Source organism: Scyliorhinus torazame, chromosome 15 (genome assembly GCF_047496885.1).
Source record: "Scyliorhinus torazame isolate Kashiwa2021f chromosome 15, sScyTor2.1, whole genome shotgun sequence".
Lineage (NCBI taxonomy): Eukaryota > Metazoa > Chordata > Chondrichthyes > Carcharhiniformes > Scyliorhinidae > Scyliorhinus > Scyliorhinus torazame.
This window is the reverse complement of record NC_092721.1, coordinates 126,031,830-126,047,568: the sequence shown is the minus strand read 5'-3', so window position 1 is coordinate 126,047,568 and position 15,739 is coordinate 126,031,830. Positions and strand designations below refer to the sequence as shown.

Below are 15,739 nucleotides of genomic sequence, written 5' to 3'. Positions count from 1 at the left end.
GTAGCTGAGTCATAGAGACAAGGCTCGATACTGGCCTGACTTAGCAGTTTCCTGTTGGAGCAGTGGTAAGACAGGGTCGTGTGTTGGGAAAATAAATACAAATAAAACAAAAAAGAAAAATAAGGCAAACCTTCCGTCCTTGATTTCTATTCAGTTGGATGCACATTTGTAGACGTTGTTGAGGACAGAATACTTCTGGCTGTTACTAACCCCAGTAGGCTGCCACTCAAGGTTTATGCATGGCTAATTACCATGTAGGTGAGGCACCAGACTAACTGGTACGTGTGGGATCATGGCTCAGAAAAGAGTTAACAATTAAAACATGTTTGGAGAAGATTAGTGGAAACAAAATTAAAATAGCAAGCACTATTTCTTTACATGGAGAAGGTACCTTTCGTAGTAGTGCAAAGCTGAGACTGTTTGTGTTACCATATGCAAACCTCAACACACTTGTGATACTTTAAGTATCTCATACCCTGAACAATGCATGCTAGAAAACTTGCAATCAATCATCAGCAAGGAATATGTTTCAGGGGGAAACTGACATCAGGAGCAATATAAATTTGCTGAATTGGCCATCCCAATGAAATGTCTTGGAATGATGACTATCTTTATACCCAGTCAATCTTCCAAGTTTCTTCAATTATCATAATACTTATCCTTCCAACAATTATAGCAGCTGATGAGATTATGGCTAACTTGGTATTTTTGGATCCATTGCTAATACAGTAAATAACAGTTATCCAGCAGTGTTCCAGCAGTGATTAGAAGTAGGAAATTCATTGTGGGGCTCAAATCACTATAATTAGTGAGATAAAAGCTGCCGTGAGCTGTAACTTTAAATCGTGGAGAAATTACTTAAATAAATTATGCCTTTTTATTAATTGTCGTAACGGAATTGGTAGGGGTGTTTTTTTAATTCTCATTCTTTTAGACAGCGCTTGCCATGGGAATTTTAACAACCTCATTTAATCAGTTTTCAAATTTACATAATTGATCCAGATCAGAAGCAATTGGAGAACCCGACTCAGTGTGCCTTCTCAGTTTAACTACTACCTGTGCTTACTCTTTTTTAGTAAATTCCATAACCATCTCCAAGTTGTACGTTTTGTGCTTCCCTAAGCTTACATAACAGCAACTCATGGGGAGGCAGTGGCGTAGTGGTATTGTCACTGGACTAATGATCCATGAGACCCAGGGCAATACTCAGGGGACCCGGGTTTGAATCCCACCTGGGCAGATGGTGGAATTTGAATTCAATAAAAAATGTGGAATTTAAATGAAACCATTGTCGATTGTCATAAAAACCCATCTGGTTCACTAATGTCCTTTAGGGGAGGAAATCTACCAAATCGTCTGGACTCCAGACCCACAGCAATGTGGTTGACTCTTAAAATGCCCTCAGGGATAGACAATAAATGCTGGTCCAGCCAGCGACACCCACATCCCATGAACAATTTTTTTTTTTTTTTTTTTAAATGTGGAAATTTATTAAAGGCTTTCTGAAAATGTGTATTATAGGGCATTCCACTACCCACTAAATGCCACTTTCTCAAAAAGAAAATGCAGTTAGAGACTAACAGACTCCCTCTGTCACTTGCCATTTTCCCACAATTTTAAGTAATTAATCATGTACCTTGTAGTTTTCTGCTCCTTGCATAATGTCTTTTATGGAAGAAGACAACCTGTCTCGCTCTGATTTCACAATCTCTATTTCTTCTGTTAACTGTAGCACCTAATTGAAAATAGACATCCCTTTATATAAAAAGTATACTGTGCAGACACTAATTTTAAATGGAAACAGAAAATTTGGACTGGATACTTTACCTGTTTTTTACTTATATCAAGTTCTTTTTTAGCTTTCACAGCGACAGCTTTAATCTTGTTCATTCGGTTTTCTTTGTCATTGTTTACTTTTTCCAGAGCAACTGTTTAAGATTAAAATATTACAAATAAGCCAATTACAATTTTTTTTCAGTTCTATTTTTTAACCATTACTCTTAGAAAATCACTTTCACGGGCTTCTCAAATTAAAGTAAATATTGGTGCAGGTCAAGAGTTTGCTTTTGGGTCACACAGAATGGTCATAAATAGAGTGCAAAGTAAAGAGAGTGTAAGAGTTGGGAGTTTGACAAGTGCGGAATTTGGTTCAAAGAGGGACGGGTGTATTGTTTTTTGCCTCCAATGTTGCAATTTAAGCTTGAAGCTGCATGTAAAGATTTTGTCTAGAGTTTTAATGCTTAGTGGAAGTGTATATTTAAAATACATTAACTAAAAATAATGAATCTAGACCAAGATATGGCAGTGCAGATTGCATGTCTAGACTGTAGTAGGTGGGTGTTTGCGGGCAGTGAAATTGTTCAAAGTGAACATGACCGCAGTAGATGTCTCTATCTCAAATCTCTGGCTCAGAAGCACTGAATTGGAGTGTGTACTCTGAGGCAGTCTGTCACAAGGGAGGGGAAAAGTATCTGGAAAGCGTGCTCCAGACATTGGTCACAACTTGTAGAGAGGGTGCAGGTTCAAAGCAGGGTTCGTATGATCTATATTGTACAGAAAGGCTGAGGTAAAGAATGTGGATTGGCAAAAAGGGATTTGGTCCAACAGGTATAATGTATTTTCCACCTGTGACGGTTAGGATGAAGGCTGTCAAAAAGACAATCAGAATGTTGACCATGACAAAGACACAAACATAGGGAGAACATAAGAACTAGGAGCAGCAGTAGGCAATTCAGCCCCTCAAGCCTGCTCAGCCATTCAATACAATCATGGCTGATCGCCTCTTGGCCTCAACTCTACTTTCCTGCCCGTTTTCCATAATCCCTCAACCCATCATTAATTAAACATCTGCCCATCTCCTCCTTAAATTTACTCATGTCCTGGCATTCACCGTGCTCTGGGGTAGTGAATTTCACAGATTCACGGTCCTTTGAGGGAAGTAATTTCTCCCCATCATGGTTTTAAATCTGCTAACCCTCAACCAAAAACTATGACCACTCATTCTAGATTGCCCCACATGAGGAAGCATCCGCTCTACATCTACATTGTAACTACCTTTTATCATCCTATATATCTCAATTAGATCTCCTTTCATTCTTCTAAACTCAAGAGACTATAGGCCTAAACGGCTCAATCTCTTTTCGTAAGATAAGAGCGCATTGTAGATAGAAGCAGAAAATTACAAAGAGGTATGAACTGAAAATGTTAAACTGTGGCAAATGGATTGCAATGTACACAAATGGGAGGTCATCCACCTTGGACCCAAAAAGGATAGAACAGAGTACTTTCTGAAAGATGAAAGCTAGAAACAGTGGGAGACCTGGAGGTCAATGTACATAAATTAGTGTCAGCTCTTGAGTTGCAAGGTTCTGGGTTCAAGTCCCACTCCAGAGTTTGAGCACTATAAACAAGGCTCACACTTCGATACAGTATAGGAGTACTGCAATATTGGAGATGCCATCTTCTGGATGCGATGTTAAACTGATGCTGCATCTGCATGTTTCGGTGGATGCAAAAATATACCACAGTCCAATTTTGAAAGACAAGCGAGATACATCTGTTGTCATAACCAATATTTGCTTGCACATTATCCTTTTTATTTTGAATTGCTCTGGAGATTGGGAAGCCTATAGAGGCAGTGCTTCAGCCAGAATCAACTTGCCAATCAATCAACACCCTTTTGTCCTGTAGTGTAAATTGTTGTAATCATCTGAAATTTGGCAGTCTCGTGTTTGCACTGATGAGGTAAAATGAAAAGCTTCGGCAACATAATTCGCCTTTCAGCAATATTTAACCGAAGGTATTAAGCGGGATGGGGTAAAGACAGATAAGTGGGGTTAGCTTACAGACATGGGGGGTGGGGGGTGCAAACTCCATTTAAAACTGTGCTAACTTTCAAAAATGTTTTCCTCCTCAATTTTCCAGTCAAATTAATTTGCCCATCATCAAATGTAAATTTCATTAAGAGTAACCTAGTGCAGTTTTATTATTGTATATCATACAATTTTTTAGAATTGGTGTCTGGTTCATTACTTGTAAGTAATACAATGTTAAATAACTGAAAATAACTTTACAATTTAGCTAGAGAGCCAGTTACTAGTTAGAGGTCAGTTTCTCAGTAAATTAAAATATATTTTAAAACTTTTAAAATTGATCTATTAGTGTTCTTCTGCCTAAAAAAGTTTGATTCTAAGAACCTCTGAGGGAAAACAGGTACAATTTGTGGAAACCCGCCATCATAGAATTTACAGTGCAGAAGGAAGCCATTCGGCCCATCGAGTCTGCACTGGCACTTGGAAAGAGCACCCTACCCAAGGTCAACACCTCCACCCTATCCCCATAACCCAGTAACTCCACCCAACACTAAGGACAATTTTAGACACTAAGGGCAATTTATCATGGCCAATCCACCTAACCTGCACATTTTTGGACTGTGGGAGGAAACCGGAGCACCCGGAGGAAACCCATGCACACACGGGAAGGATGTGCAGACTCCGCACAGACAGTGACCCAAGCCGGAATCGAACCTGGGACCCTGGAGCTGTCAAGCAATTGTGCTATCCACAATGCTACCGTGCTGCCATGGTGGTTAACTTGATCTGGGAGTGTGGCCAAATTTGCAGACAGTGTCAACGTGATGTTTCTAACCTAATGCAATGGATTGCAGAAATTCTATCTGTGTGCAATATATAATTTGTGCTTTGAATTCCTCCATCTTTTGCATGGTTCGACCAATTCCGGTCAAATTACACCAAAAGATCCATCCCATGCCAGTGGAAACTTCTGTCCAATTTGAATAGTCTTAGCTTGTTAAACTTAATAAGACTGAAATAACAAAGTTGCATTAACAGAGGATTCACAAAAACCATTTACAAATCTCTCCGTACAAACTAGATACTGTAAATACCACAGGTCACTGAAAGGGGCAACACTGGTGGAGAAGGTAGTCAAGAAGATATACGGCATCCTTGCCTTCATTGGCTGGGGCATTGAGTATAACAATTGGCAAGTCATATTGCAGCTGTATAGAACCATAGTTAGGCCACACTTGGAGTATAGTGTTCAATTTTAGTCGCCAAACTACCAGAAGGATGTGAAGGCCTTAGAGAGGGTGCAAAAGAGATTTACCAGGATGTTGCCTGGTATGGAGGGCATTAGCTATGAAGAGACGTTGAATAAACTCAGTTTGATCTCACTGGAACGAAGGAGGTTGAGGGGTGACCCGATAGAGGTCTACAAAATTATGAGGGGCATAGACAGGGTGGATAGTCAGAGACTTTTTCCCCAGGAGTAGAGGAGTCAATTACTTGGGGGCAAGTTTTAGAGATGTACGAGGCACAGAGGGTAGTGGGTGCCTGGAACCCGCTGCCGGAGGTGGTGGTGGAAGCAGGGACGACAGTGACGTTTAAGGGGCATCTTGACAAATACATTTGAATAGGATGGGAATAGAGGGATACAGAACCCGGAAGTGTAGAAGATTTTAGTTTAGACGGGCAGCATGGTCGGCATAGGCTTGGAGGGTCGAAGGGCCTGTGCTGTACTTTTCTTTGTAGAGAGGTGCAGATATCTCAGAAGGTTGTAGGGCTGGAGGAGATCATTGAAGTAGGGATAGACCAGGATATGGAGGAATTTGAAAACAAAAAGGTGAGAATTTTAAAATTGGGGGAATGCTTTATCCACAGGGATAAATGGATGAACAGGATTTGGTCCACGTTAGGACCCAGGTAGCTGAATTTTGGATTTCCCACTTTATTCACACTGTAAAAAAAAAAACCCACAGTAATTCTTAGCTTTGACAAGCGTTTGATGGCCTAACACATCAAAATAACAATAGATACAGAAAATAATATTCTGATTACATCAAGGAGTGCATGGATGCCATTTCTTTCTCCCAGCTTTTCCATTACACCCGTCTTCAACCGAAGAATCCCATCCAGTGTAGTTGACAGGGTCCTCCACCATGCCCGATCCATTTCATGCACTTCTGCACACATTCTTTCCTATTTCTTCCACCCCACTATAGAGTACAGGAGCAAGGGAAGACCATTCAGGCTATCAGGCATGCTCCGTTAATCAATATGATCATGGCTGATCATCCATTTCAATGCCTTGTTCCTCACGCTATCCCCATATCTCTTTATATTAGTGGTATTTAAGAAATCTGCCAGTATCTGCTTTAAAGATACTCAACAATTGCCTTCTGGGGTAGAGAATTCCAAAGATTCACAATCCTCTGAATGAAAGTATTTAAGTATTTCTCCTCATGTCAGTCTTAAGTGGCTTCCTCCTTATTTTGAAATAGTGTTCCCTGGTTCTAGACTCCCCAATCTGGGAAAATATCTTACCTGCATCTACCCTGTCTATCCCTTTTAAGTATTTTGTAGATCACCTCTCATTCTTTCAAATTCTGTGGATATAGGTCCACTTTCCACAATCTCTCTTCATTCGACAGTCCTGCCATCCTGGGAACAAGTCTGATTAATCTTGATTGAACGCCCACGGAGGCAATAATTTTTGTAAAAATCCCTCATAACTATAAGTGTCACAATTAAAAGACAAACATGAAACCAAAGGGCTTGTATCATATAAATGGAACATAGCACAGGAAACTGCTAAATACTATGTTTTATTTGCTCATGAAAAATCCTTAAATCTACTTGTTTTATTTTCAATTAAAGTTTCTTCCAAAGAAAAAGTGCATAAAAGGATAAAATAGCATGCTCTAACAAGATTAGCCATATTGGACACAGAGTGTGGTTTACTACAGTTAGATCAGTTCACCATGGCTCAACGTCGCAGAGTAAAGTTGCAGGACAACTGAACAGCCAAATTTAGCTGTAAATGGGGGAAAATATTAAATTCCCATATGATACAATATTGAAACCTTACACTTTAAATGTCAATGCAAGTTATATGAAGCAGGAGGAAACCATACCGATTTTGTGATTCAGTTCTACAATAGTGCTTTGTAAGATATTTTCCTCATTGGATGTTTCCTGCATCAAATCCTGTATTAAATGCAAGAAAACAAAGCTTATCCCCATTCTTTAGCTGTTTCATAGTTCAGTATTATAAACATTATGAAGTTTCCTGAAGCAACAAGCAAATTATCGGTGCAATTATCCATCAAACGGCAAGATGCCAACTATTTTCCTCTACAAGATATAACATTTACTCAATATTCAATTTCAAATGTGAAAAAAAATGATTATTCATGTGTAGACCAACAACAGCTTCAAAATGTCATTTGGTTGAAGTGAAAGAAAACTAACTCTATTCCACATTAAATTAATAGAGCAAGGCCAATTCCTTATTTAAATATAGATTTTAAAAATTGCATTTAACAGCAAATTTATTTGTAAACGTTTTGTCTGGTAGTTGCAGCAGTTTCTTCTCATCAAGTCAGACTCAGATTAGAGAATTTCTCAAAGTCTCCAAATGGATGGTATGTTTCATCTTTGGAGAAATTCTATTATTTGACAAAGTTAATGTGATACACTGACATGACTTGGGGGTGGCGGTAGGTGGGCAAAGGCTTAGATTTTAAAAAATCATAACAATGCAAACAATGAAAACCAAAAGGGTTTTGAATCTGAAATGAATCATTTAAGTTCTATCAAAATTCCTTTTACCGTCTAAGTTTTTAAATGAAGGAAAAAAACAAAACTTAAGAAGAAAATAGCTTCAATTTGGCTATTATTAACATCTGCTTTTCAAACACTAAGAGAGTTATGCACAGAATGAAGTAGATCCCGATGAAAATTTTAACATATGTCTCCTGCAGTTACAACATCATGGCATCACGCTCTTCATTATATTAATGAACATACCTGAGCAAGATATCTTGCGATGGTAGAGAATATACATATAATCATTCCAAGTTCCCAGTTAGATAAGACCATAAGACATAGAAGCAGAACTGGGCAACTTGGCCCATCGAGTCTGCTCCGCCATTCAATCATGGCTGATATTTTTCTCATCCCCCTTGTCCTGCCTTCTCCCCATAATCCCTGATCCCCTGATGATAAAAAGCATTCCACACTTCCTGGATGCTCAGCTTAAACCCAGATTCTCAGGTAACAAAAAGACTTTAACATTTCAAAAGGCTATTATAATGGTAAAAATAATCAGACCCCACATTTGTGGAGAAAGAGAAGATTCTGCATTGGCCAGGGAAAAGCGTACCTGCGAGTGGGAAGGGAACAAGGTCCGAATTTATCAGGACATCGGAGCCAAGTTGGCAAAGCGGCAGCCAGTGTTCAACATGGCCAAGGTGGTGCTGTACCGGCAGCAGATCAGGTTTGGGGTGCTCTACCCTGCAAAATTATAGGTGACGTTCAGAGGCCGGGGGTATTATTTCGAGACCCCAGAAGCGGACAAAGACTTCATTAGGAACATAAACTAGGGGAGAATTGAGTGGACAATGCTTGAGAACCGGGGTAACGGCACTTCGTAATGGTTGGGAACATGTTCGAAACCGTGGTAGGGATTGGGGGATTTTCATCCCCTCTGGTTTGGAGGGGGTCCTTTTTTGGGTTTGTTGTTTACTGTTGGGATTGTAAGGGGTGAAACGTTTCTGTGGGGATGGATGTTCCCATCCCCCCTCCTGCTTTATGAGACTGTTTGTGTTTAGTATTTGTTTGTTCGCTTTTGGGGGAGGCGGCCTGGGATTCAGGAGTGTTTGATTGGTTTGGGGATGTCAGCAGGGAGCCTTCTTCCTTGAGCTGAGGTGTAGGGGGAGGGGTAACTTTGGGCAGGGGCTGTCACGCTAGCATGTGATGCTAGTGAACGGAAATGAGATGGTGGGGGAGAAGGCAGAGAGGGGTGACGGGGGGGGGGTGTGTGTGTGGAAGAGAGATTGTTGCGACTTGGCAGGGGGTGAGCAAAAGTTTTAAGGTTTTCCTGGTGAATGAGCTGGTCGATGGGCAAATTTAAGAGTGATGCTATTTACAGTAGCTTGAGATAGGTTTAGGTATTTGGGGATTCAGGTAGCGATGGAATGGACGGGGCTTGTAAGTGAACTTAACGAAGCTGGTGGAGGAAGCCAGGGAGGGTCTTAAGAGGTGGGATACACTGCACTTTATATTGGCTGGGAGGGTCCAAGTGGTGAAAATGAATATTCTGCCGAAGTTCTTGTTTATTTTTCAGGCTCTCCCGATCTTTATACCAAAGCCCTTTTTTCGGAAATTGGACAGGATCATTTCAGACTTTGTATGGGCAGGGAAGGTGCCGAGTGTCGAGAGAACATTGCTATAGAGGCAGAGGCAACAGGAGGGGTTAGCTTGCCGAAACTGCTGCATTATTATTGGGCAGCAAATGTGGATAAGGTGCGGCGATGGTGGGAAGGAGAAGGGGTATAGTGGGTTAGGATGGAGGAGGAATCTTGTAAGGGGTCTAGTTTGACGGCAGCGTTGTCAATGGCTCAGAGTAGGTATTCAGGGAGCCCGGTGGTGCAGTCCACGGTGAAGATATGGAATCAGTTGAGGAGGCATTTTAGAACATAGAACATAGAAAATACAGCACAGAACAGGCCCTTCGGCCCACGATGTTGTGCCGAACCTTTGTCCTAGATTAATCATAGATTATCATTGAATTTACAGTGCAGAAGGAGGCCATTCGGCCCTTTGAGTCTGCACCGGCTCTTGGAAAGAGCACCATACCCAAACTCAACACCTTCACCCAACACCAAGGGCAATTTGGACATTAAGGGCAATTTATCATTGGCCAATTCACCTAACCCGCACATCTTTGGACTGTGGGAGGAAACCGGAGCACCCGGAGGAAACCCACGCTGACACGGGGAGGACGTGCAGACTCCGCACAGACAATGACCCAAGCCGGAATCGAACCTGGGACCATGGAGCTGTGAAGCAATTGCGCTATCCACAATGCTACCGTGCTGCCCTTAAGAACAAATAAATCTACACTATATCATTTTACCGTCATCCATGTACCTATCCAATAGCTGCTTGAAGGTCCCTAATGTTTCCGACTCAACTACTTCCACAGGCAGTGCATTCCATGCCCCCACTACTCTCTGGGTAAAGAACCTACCTCTTGATATCCCTCCTATATCTTCCACCTTTCACCTTAAATTTATGTCCCCTTGTAATGGTTTGTTCCACCCGGGGAAAAAGTCTCTGACTGTCTACTCTATCTATTCCCCTGATCATCTTATAAACCTCTATCAAGTCGCCCCTCATCCTTCTCCGTTCTAATGAGAAAAGGCCTAGCACCCTCAACCTTTCCTCGTAAGACCTACTCTCCATTCCAGGCAACATCCTGGTAAATCTTCCTTGCACCTTTTCCAGAGCTTCCACATCCTTGATGGTGGAAGGGATGTCGGTGTAAACACCGCTGTGCGGGAATCATGGGTTTGAGCCAGGGGAGGGATGGATAGTGTATACAGGAGATGCAGGGAAGTGGAGCTGGCCAAGGTGACAGATCTGTATTTGGAGGAAGGGTTCGCCAGAATGGAGGAGCTAAGGGAAGGGGAGAGCTGTCGAGGGGGAGTGAGTTCAGGTATCTGGTTAGGGACTTTGTGCAAAATGTCTGCAGGGAGTTCCCTTGGTTGCTGGGATACAGGTTGCTGGAGCAACTGCTTCTTCCAGATGTGGAAGGAGAGGGAAGAATTGAGAAAATATACACAAGTGGCTAGGGGGCAGGGTGGCGAGCGGATCAAGGAGAAATGGGAAGGGGAATTGGTTGGGTGACCTGTACAAGTTCTGCAGTTGGAGAAGATAAAAATTGAGTTAAAGGGTTCTGCAGAGGGGTTTGAGAAAAGGTGGGGAATGTTTGTCACCGTGTTTGAGGAGCAGGGTAGGTGGGGCGGGGAAAGAGAGTGAAAAAGGGGAGAGATTTGTACAGACTGTATTGTTGATTGCTGGGAAGTATGTTTCCTGGGGTGTTTATGTGTTGTAACCTATTTTGATACATGTTTGTAATAAAATACATTAAAAATAGTAATCTTTATTAGTGTCACAAGCAGGCTTACATTAACACTGCACTGAAGTTACTGTATTAGACTACACCACACACCATTCAGACAGGTCAATTATATACTTTAGTCTCATTTAATATAGAAGTTTAATATAAATGCTTACCTTCAATTTTTGAAGCTCCTCTTTTAACTTTGATAGCTCAGACTCTTTTTCATTCAACTGGCACTTTAACTGTTCCTCTTTTTCTTCTGTTGCTTCTTTTCCAGTTTTCTCATCATTCTGTTCTTGCTTTTCTGTATCCACGTTCTCAAGCTTCTCTGTAACATTCTGAATTTGAATGAGCAGATCCTCATTTTCCTGGGTGATTTTTTCACTCAGGTTCTGTAACTCTAACAAATCTCTTTGCAATCCTTCCTTATCTAATAGTGCTTCATCCAGATGCTTTTGCAAAAGAGCCCTTTCTTTTCTGAGGTCATCGATTAAACAACCGAGTTCAGCCTGTTGATCTCTATATGCAGTATTTTGTAATTCCAATTCTTGTTGCAAATGTAGCATGCGCTCATTGCACTGCATCACCGCAGATTGCTTTTCTTCATTGATTTTTGTCACAGATTTCTCCAGTAATTGCACTGCCTCAATTATGTCCAACTCAGGACCATCGTTTGTAAAACTAAAGACTTCTTGTTCAATAATATTAATTATTGCAAGTCTAACATCACAAAGTTTCTGTTCAGCAATTTTATCTGCTTGTTGGAGATCATCTCTTTCCAGAGTCAGAATTTGTAGCTGTTTATTGAGATCTTGAAGTTTTTCTTCATTTTCTCCCAAATTTTCATTTTGCAAATTGAACATAGATGCATCTTTTTGTAACACTTCCTTTTCTTTTTCTAACTTTGTAATAAAGTCTTCCAGATTCTGTGTTTGGGAGTCCAAATGTTCTTTCTCAGTTATAAGAGCTCCTAGTTTGTTTTCCATATCGCCTAACTTTTGGCAAGTCGACTCCTTTTCGTAAACTGCCTCTTCCAACTGCCATGCAATTTCATCTAATCTTTGCTGCAATTCACATTTGCCCTTATCAAGTGCTTGGATTTGCTGTTGAAATTCTGCACATTTACCTTGTTCCACCACAAGAGATTGTTTCAAACTATTAACTAACTCTTCAGAGTCCTTCCTTGTGGTGACTAGTTCCTCTTTCTCTCTGATTAAAGTGCCCACTTGTTCATGCAAGTCATTTAAGTTTGTCTCCTTTGTCTGCATTAAAGATGTCAACTCTTGATTCTTCTCTTGAAAGTTACTTACAATTTGCTTCAGTTCTTCAGCTTCAGCCTGCAGCCTGTTTTTAGTTTCCAGGAGGGAATCATTTTCATTAAAAATTCTTCTCAGTTTCTGCTGCAGGTCATGAATTTCATCAGATTGTTGCTTCTTCATAGCTTCAAACTCATAACTGATCTTTGAAGCAGATTCCCCTAATTCAGTCTGCAATATTTCCATTGTTTTCCGCAAGTTTTCATATTGGTACTGTATCTCCCCTTTCTCCTCCAATAACATTTTGCACTGTTTATTCAGATTGTCTATTTCAAGAAGCAATTCTAGTTTCTTTCTTTCAGCTGCAGTAGCTGAAGTTAGCTCGAGCATTGAAATATTTTGTTTCTGTTGTTCTGTGATAATCTGCATTTCATAGGAATGCTGGGCCACTGCCATTTCACAACGGTCAATCGCTAATTGAAGTTCTTCTGTCAATTTTGTAACCATATTCATATATTCTTCTTTGGTTAGTTGAAGTTCATTTATCTTAAATTCCCAGTCCTCTCGCTCATGGAAGAACTCCTTTTTAGTGTGGTGTAGTTCCGTCTCTAGCTTCTCTTTTGTTTCTTTTATGTAGGAAAGTTCATCCTGTTGCAAACTTTGCTGCAATTCTAATTTCGTCACATAATTCTCAAGATACTTCATCTGTTCATTTGATTCAGAAGCTGTTTCATTTGGGATTTCTTTTCGGACCTCATTTTGTTCTTCTATCATTTTTCTTAACTGTTCCTCCAGTCGATTCAGCTGATGTTCATAGTTGGTCCTATTAGTGACCACCTCATTCTCAAGACTTTTTTCTTTTATTGTATGTTTTTCTGTTAAATCTCGTTCCAACTTCTTAAGTTCCTCCTCATGCACTTTGATGACAGATTCAAACTGTTGCTTCAACGTTGTCACTTCTTCATGACGGGAGAGTTGGATTATTAGCAACTCCTGCTGAAGTTCCTTCATTTTACTTTCCGTTTTCTCAACAGCATCCCCATTACTTTCTTGTAGACTTCTGATTTCTTCCTTTTGCTTCTCAGAACTGGCGTCGAATTGTTGTTTCAATTGTAATATCTGATCCTCAGAGGCAATTTTAACTGCATCTAATTCTTCCCTCAGTCTCTTTGCTTCGGTTTGCTGAGCTGAGTAGATTTCAAGTTGTTGTTCAAGTTGGCCAATGTGGACATGATGCTTCACTTTTGACGCTTGAAGCTCATTTTCTAACCTGGTTACGTCCTCGGTGTGTTTTGCATGAGCAGCTTCCATTTCCCCATAGAAAGCTTCAAGTTTGTTTAAATGCTGATTTTTTAACAATTTAATTTCCTCCTGGAATTCTGTTGCTCTTGATATTGCATCCTTAAAAGTATAAAATACATTTCAATCAGAGTTTACTGAAATATGCTCTGTTCACCTCAACCCACCCACCCACCCACACTGTGTATTTCTCTTGTGTTGTTACTTTTTTTTTCCCCTTTGTGATTTGTGTGTGCCCTTCTCTTCTTCTACATATGTATATATATCATATCCTGTGTACATAACAGCAAATATACTTTGTTCAAAAACCCAATAAAAACATTTATAAAAAAAAGAAATGGCCAAGCCAGTCACTCAGTTGTATCAGCACAAATACAGAAAAGTTGCAAATGAATAAAACCGAAAGGCTAGCCGGCATCAACCTAGATACCAGAAACGACAAAGGCATACCTAACCTTTTGACCCTGCAAAGCCCACTTCACCAACTTTTGGGCAATTTTTCTGCAATGCGTTTTGTAGTTAGCATGATTGCCCATGAGCTCCTCCTTCCACTTGCAGCTGGAACCACTCCCATAGTTTCTTGGGTGTAACACCAAGTGCTGCCGAATTTGCGATATTGCTTTGTGGCCAGGTAATTACTCTGGACAAGTGAGAAACCAAGACCTTTCATTTAACTGAGGCCCTGCCGTGGACTTTATGCACACATCACCTCCTAACGGGTGAGTGTGCACTTATCCCACCCTAGCCCCTTCCCAACCAGTCACAACAATGGGCCGGGACTAATCACTTGGAGACAAGAGTTAAAATTCCAGTACAACCAGTGAAATGAAATTCAAAAGAATTCTGCTGCCCTTTCCTGGTCTGGCCGATATGTGACTCCACATCTAATGTGGTTGATGTTCCCTTGAATTAATTAAACAGCATCTGTTGTTAGATCTTCAACCAGTCTGGAGCCAAATGAGGAGCATTAATGTGAGAGGCAGAAATAGCTTTAGTACAGAAGAGGAGAAATGCAGTTAACTGTATTAGAGGCAACACTCAGATAGCATGGAGCATAAAATGACGCAGAAGATGGGGGCGGGAGGGAAATGAAAGAATTACAGGATAGGAGAAAGTGAGGGAAGCATAGACAAGGCAGGATTTCCTGCATTGTAGGTTAGGAGGGTCAATTAGAAAGTTGGTCAAAGATGTAAATTTTAAGGAGGGTGTTCAAAAAAAGAGGACTTGGGATGAAATTACAGAACTTGGGGAATAGATAGGCAATTATCACTTTCTTAAAAACAAACAGAATCAATCATCAGTCCCTACCTTCAATTCTACTTTATTTTTTTCAATTTCTTTTCGAAGAGAAACTGCACTTTGCTGAGCTTCTGCTTTTTCCAAAAGCAAGGAATCAAGCCTAGTTGTCAGTTCCTGGTCAAATGAGCAGAATAGTACAAATTACAATAATGAATCAAATTTAAGAAACAAACGTTTTAAAACGTTATATAAAAGTTCTGATTTATTATTGCATTCAGCTAGACAGAAGTAATTTCCTAATCACTAAAGAAATGAAGGTCACATATTGTTGCATAACACAAAGTCTTAAAAAATATAAACAGACACGTAATCCAAAAATTTATTCTGTGCAAAATCGCTGGCTTTGAAAGCAGATCAAGGCAGGCCAGCAGCACGGTTCAATTCCCATAACAGCCTCCCCGAACAGGCGCCGGAATGTGGCGACTAGGGGCTTTTCACAGTAACTTCATTGAAGCCTACTTGTGACAATAAGCGATTTTCATTCATTTCATTTCATTAGCCAAAGTTGCTTATTTACAGAATATGCACGTGTGAACAGCACACAAATAACAATTTTAACATTATCCAACTATTATTTACTCAGACTTTAACAACTTTATAAAGCAGCCAACACCATGATAGAGCATAGACAAATTTTCTCCCACAATGTGATTAACTACTATTTTTCTTATATTATCCATATTTAAACTTTTACTGTCCTTCAGCCAATGTAGTATTCAATGAAAAGTAATGCCTATTTATTTTCCTCTGAGCACTTGAAGGCACAGCACAATGAGCAAAAGTTTAAAGAATTTTGAAAACTCTGTGAAAGATTGCAACTCTCTTGATGATTCAATGAGTAAATGCACATTGTGATATAGTAGTGTAAAAATCAGTCACAGTTTGCATTCCCGACACTGCACGATAAGTGAACACTCAGCAAGAACAGGCTTTGAGTACTCTGATGACATTTGCTA

At 40.3% G+C, this 15,739-nt stretch overlaps 1 protein-coding gene across 1 annotated transcript in view; it reads right to left on the bottom strand.

Moving 5' to 3' along the window:
• The window catches only part of LOC140391800 (GRIP and coiled-coil domain-containing protein 2), a 103,801-nt gene that overhangs the window by 72,394 nt on the left and 15,668 nt on the right, over nucleotides 1-15,739 (bottom strand). Inside the window, exons 5-9 of the mRNA XM_072476684.1 lie at nucleotides 14,793-14,897; nucleotides 11,103-13,586; nucleotides 6,935-7,007; nucleotides 1,828-1,928; nucleotides 1,637-1,735 (exon numbers count right to left, since the gene is read on the bottom strand). Coding sequence (XP_072332785.1) covers nucleotides 1,637-1,735; nucleotides 1,828-1,928; nucleotides 6,935-7,007; nucleotides 11,103-13,586; nucleotides 14,793-14,897 — 2,862 coding nt within the window. The remainder of the gene's footprint in view (nucleotides 1-1,636; nucleotides 1,736-1,827; nucleotides 1,929-6,934; nucleotides 7,008-11,102; nucleotides 13,587-14,792; nucleotides 14,898-15,739) is intronic.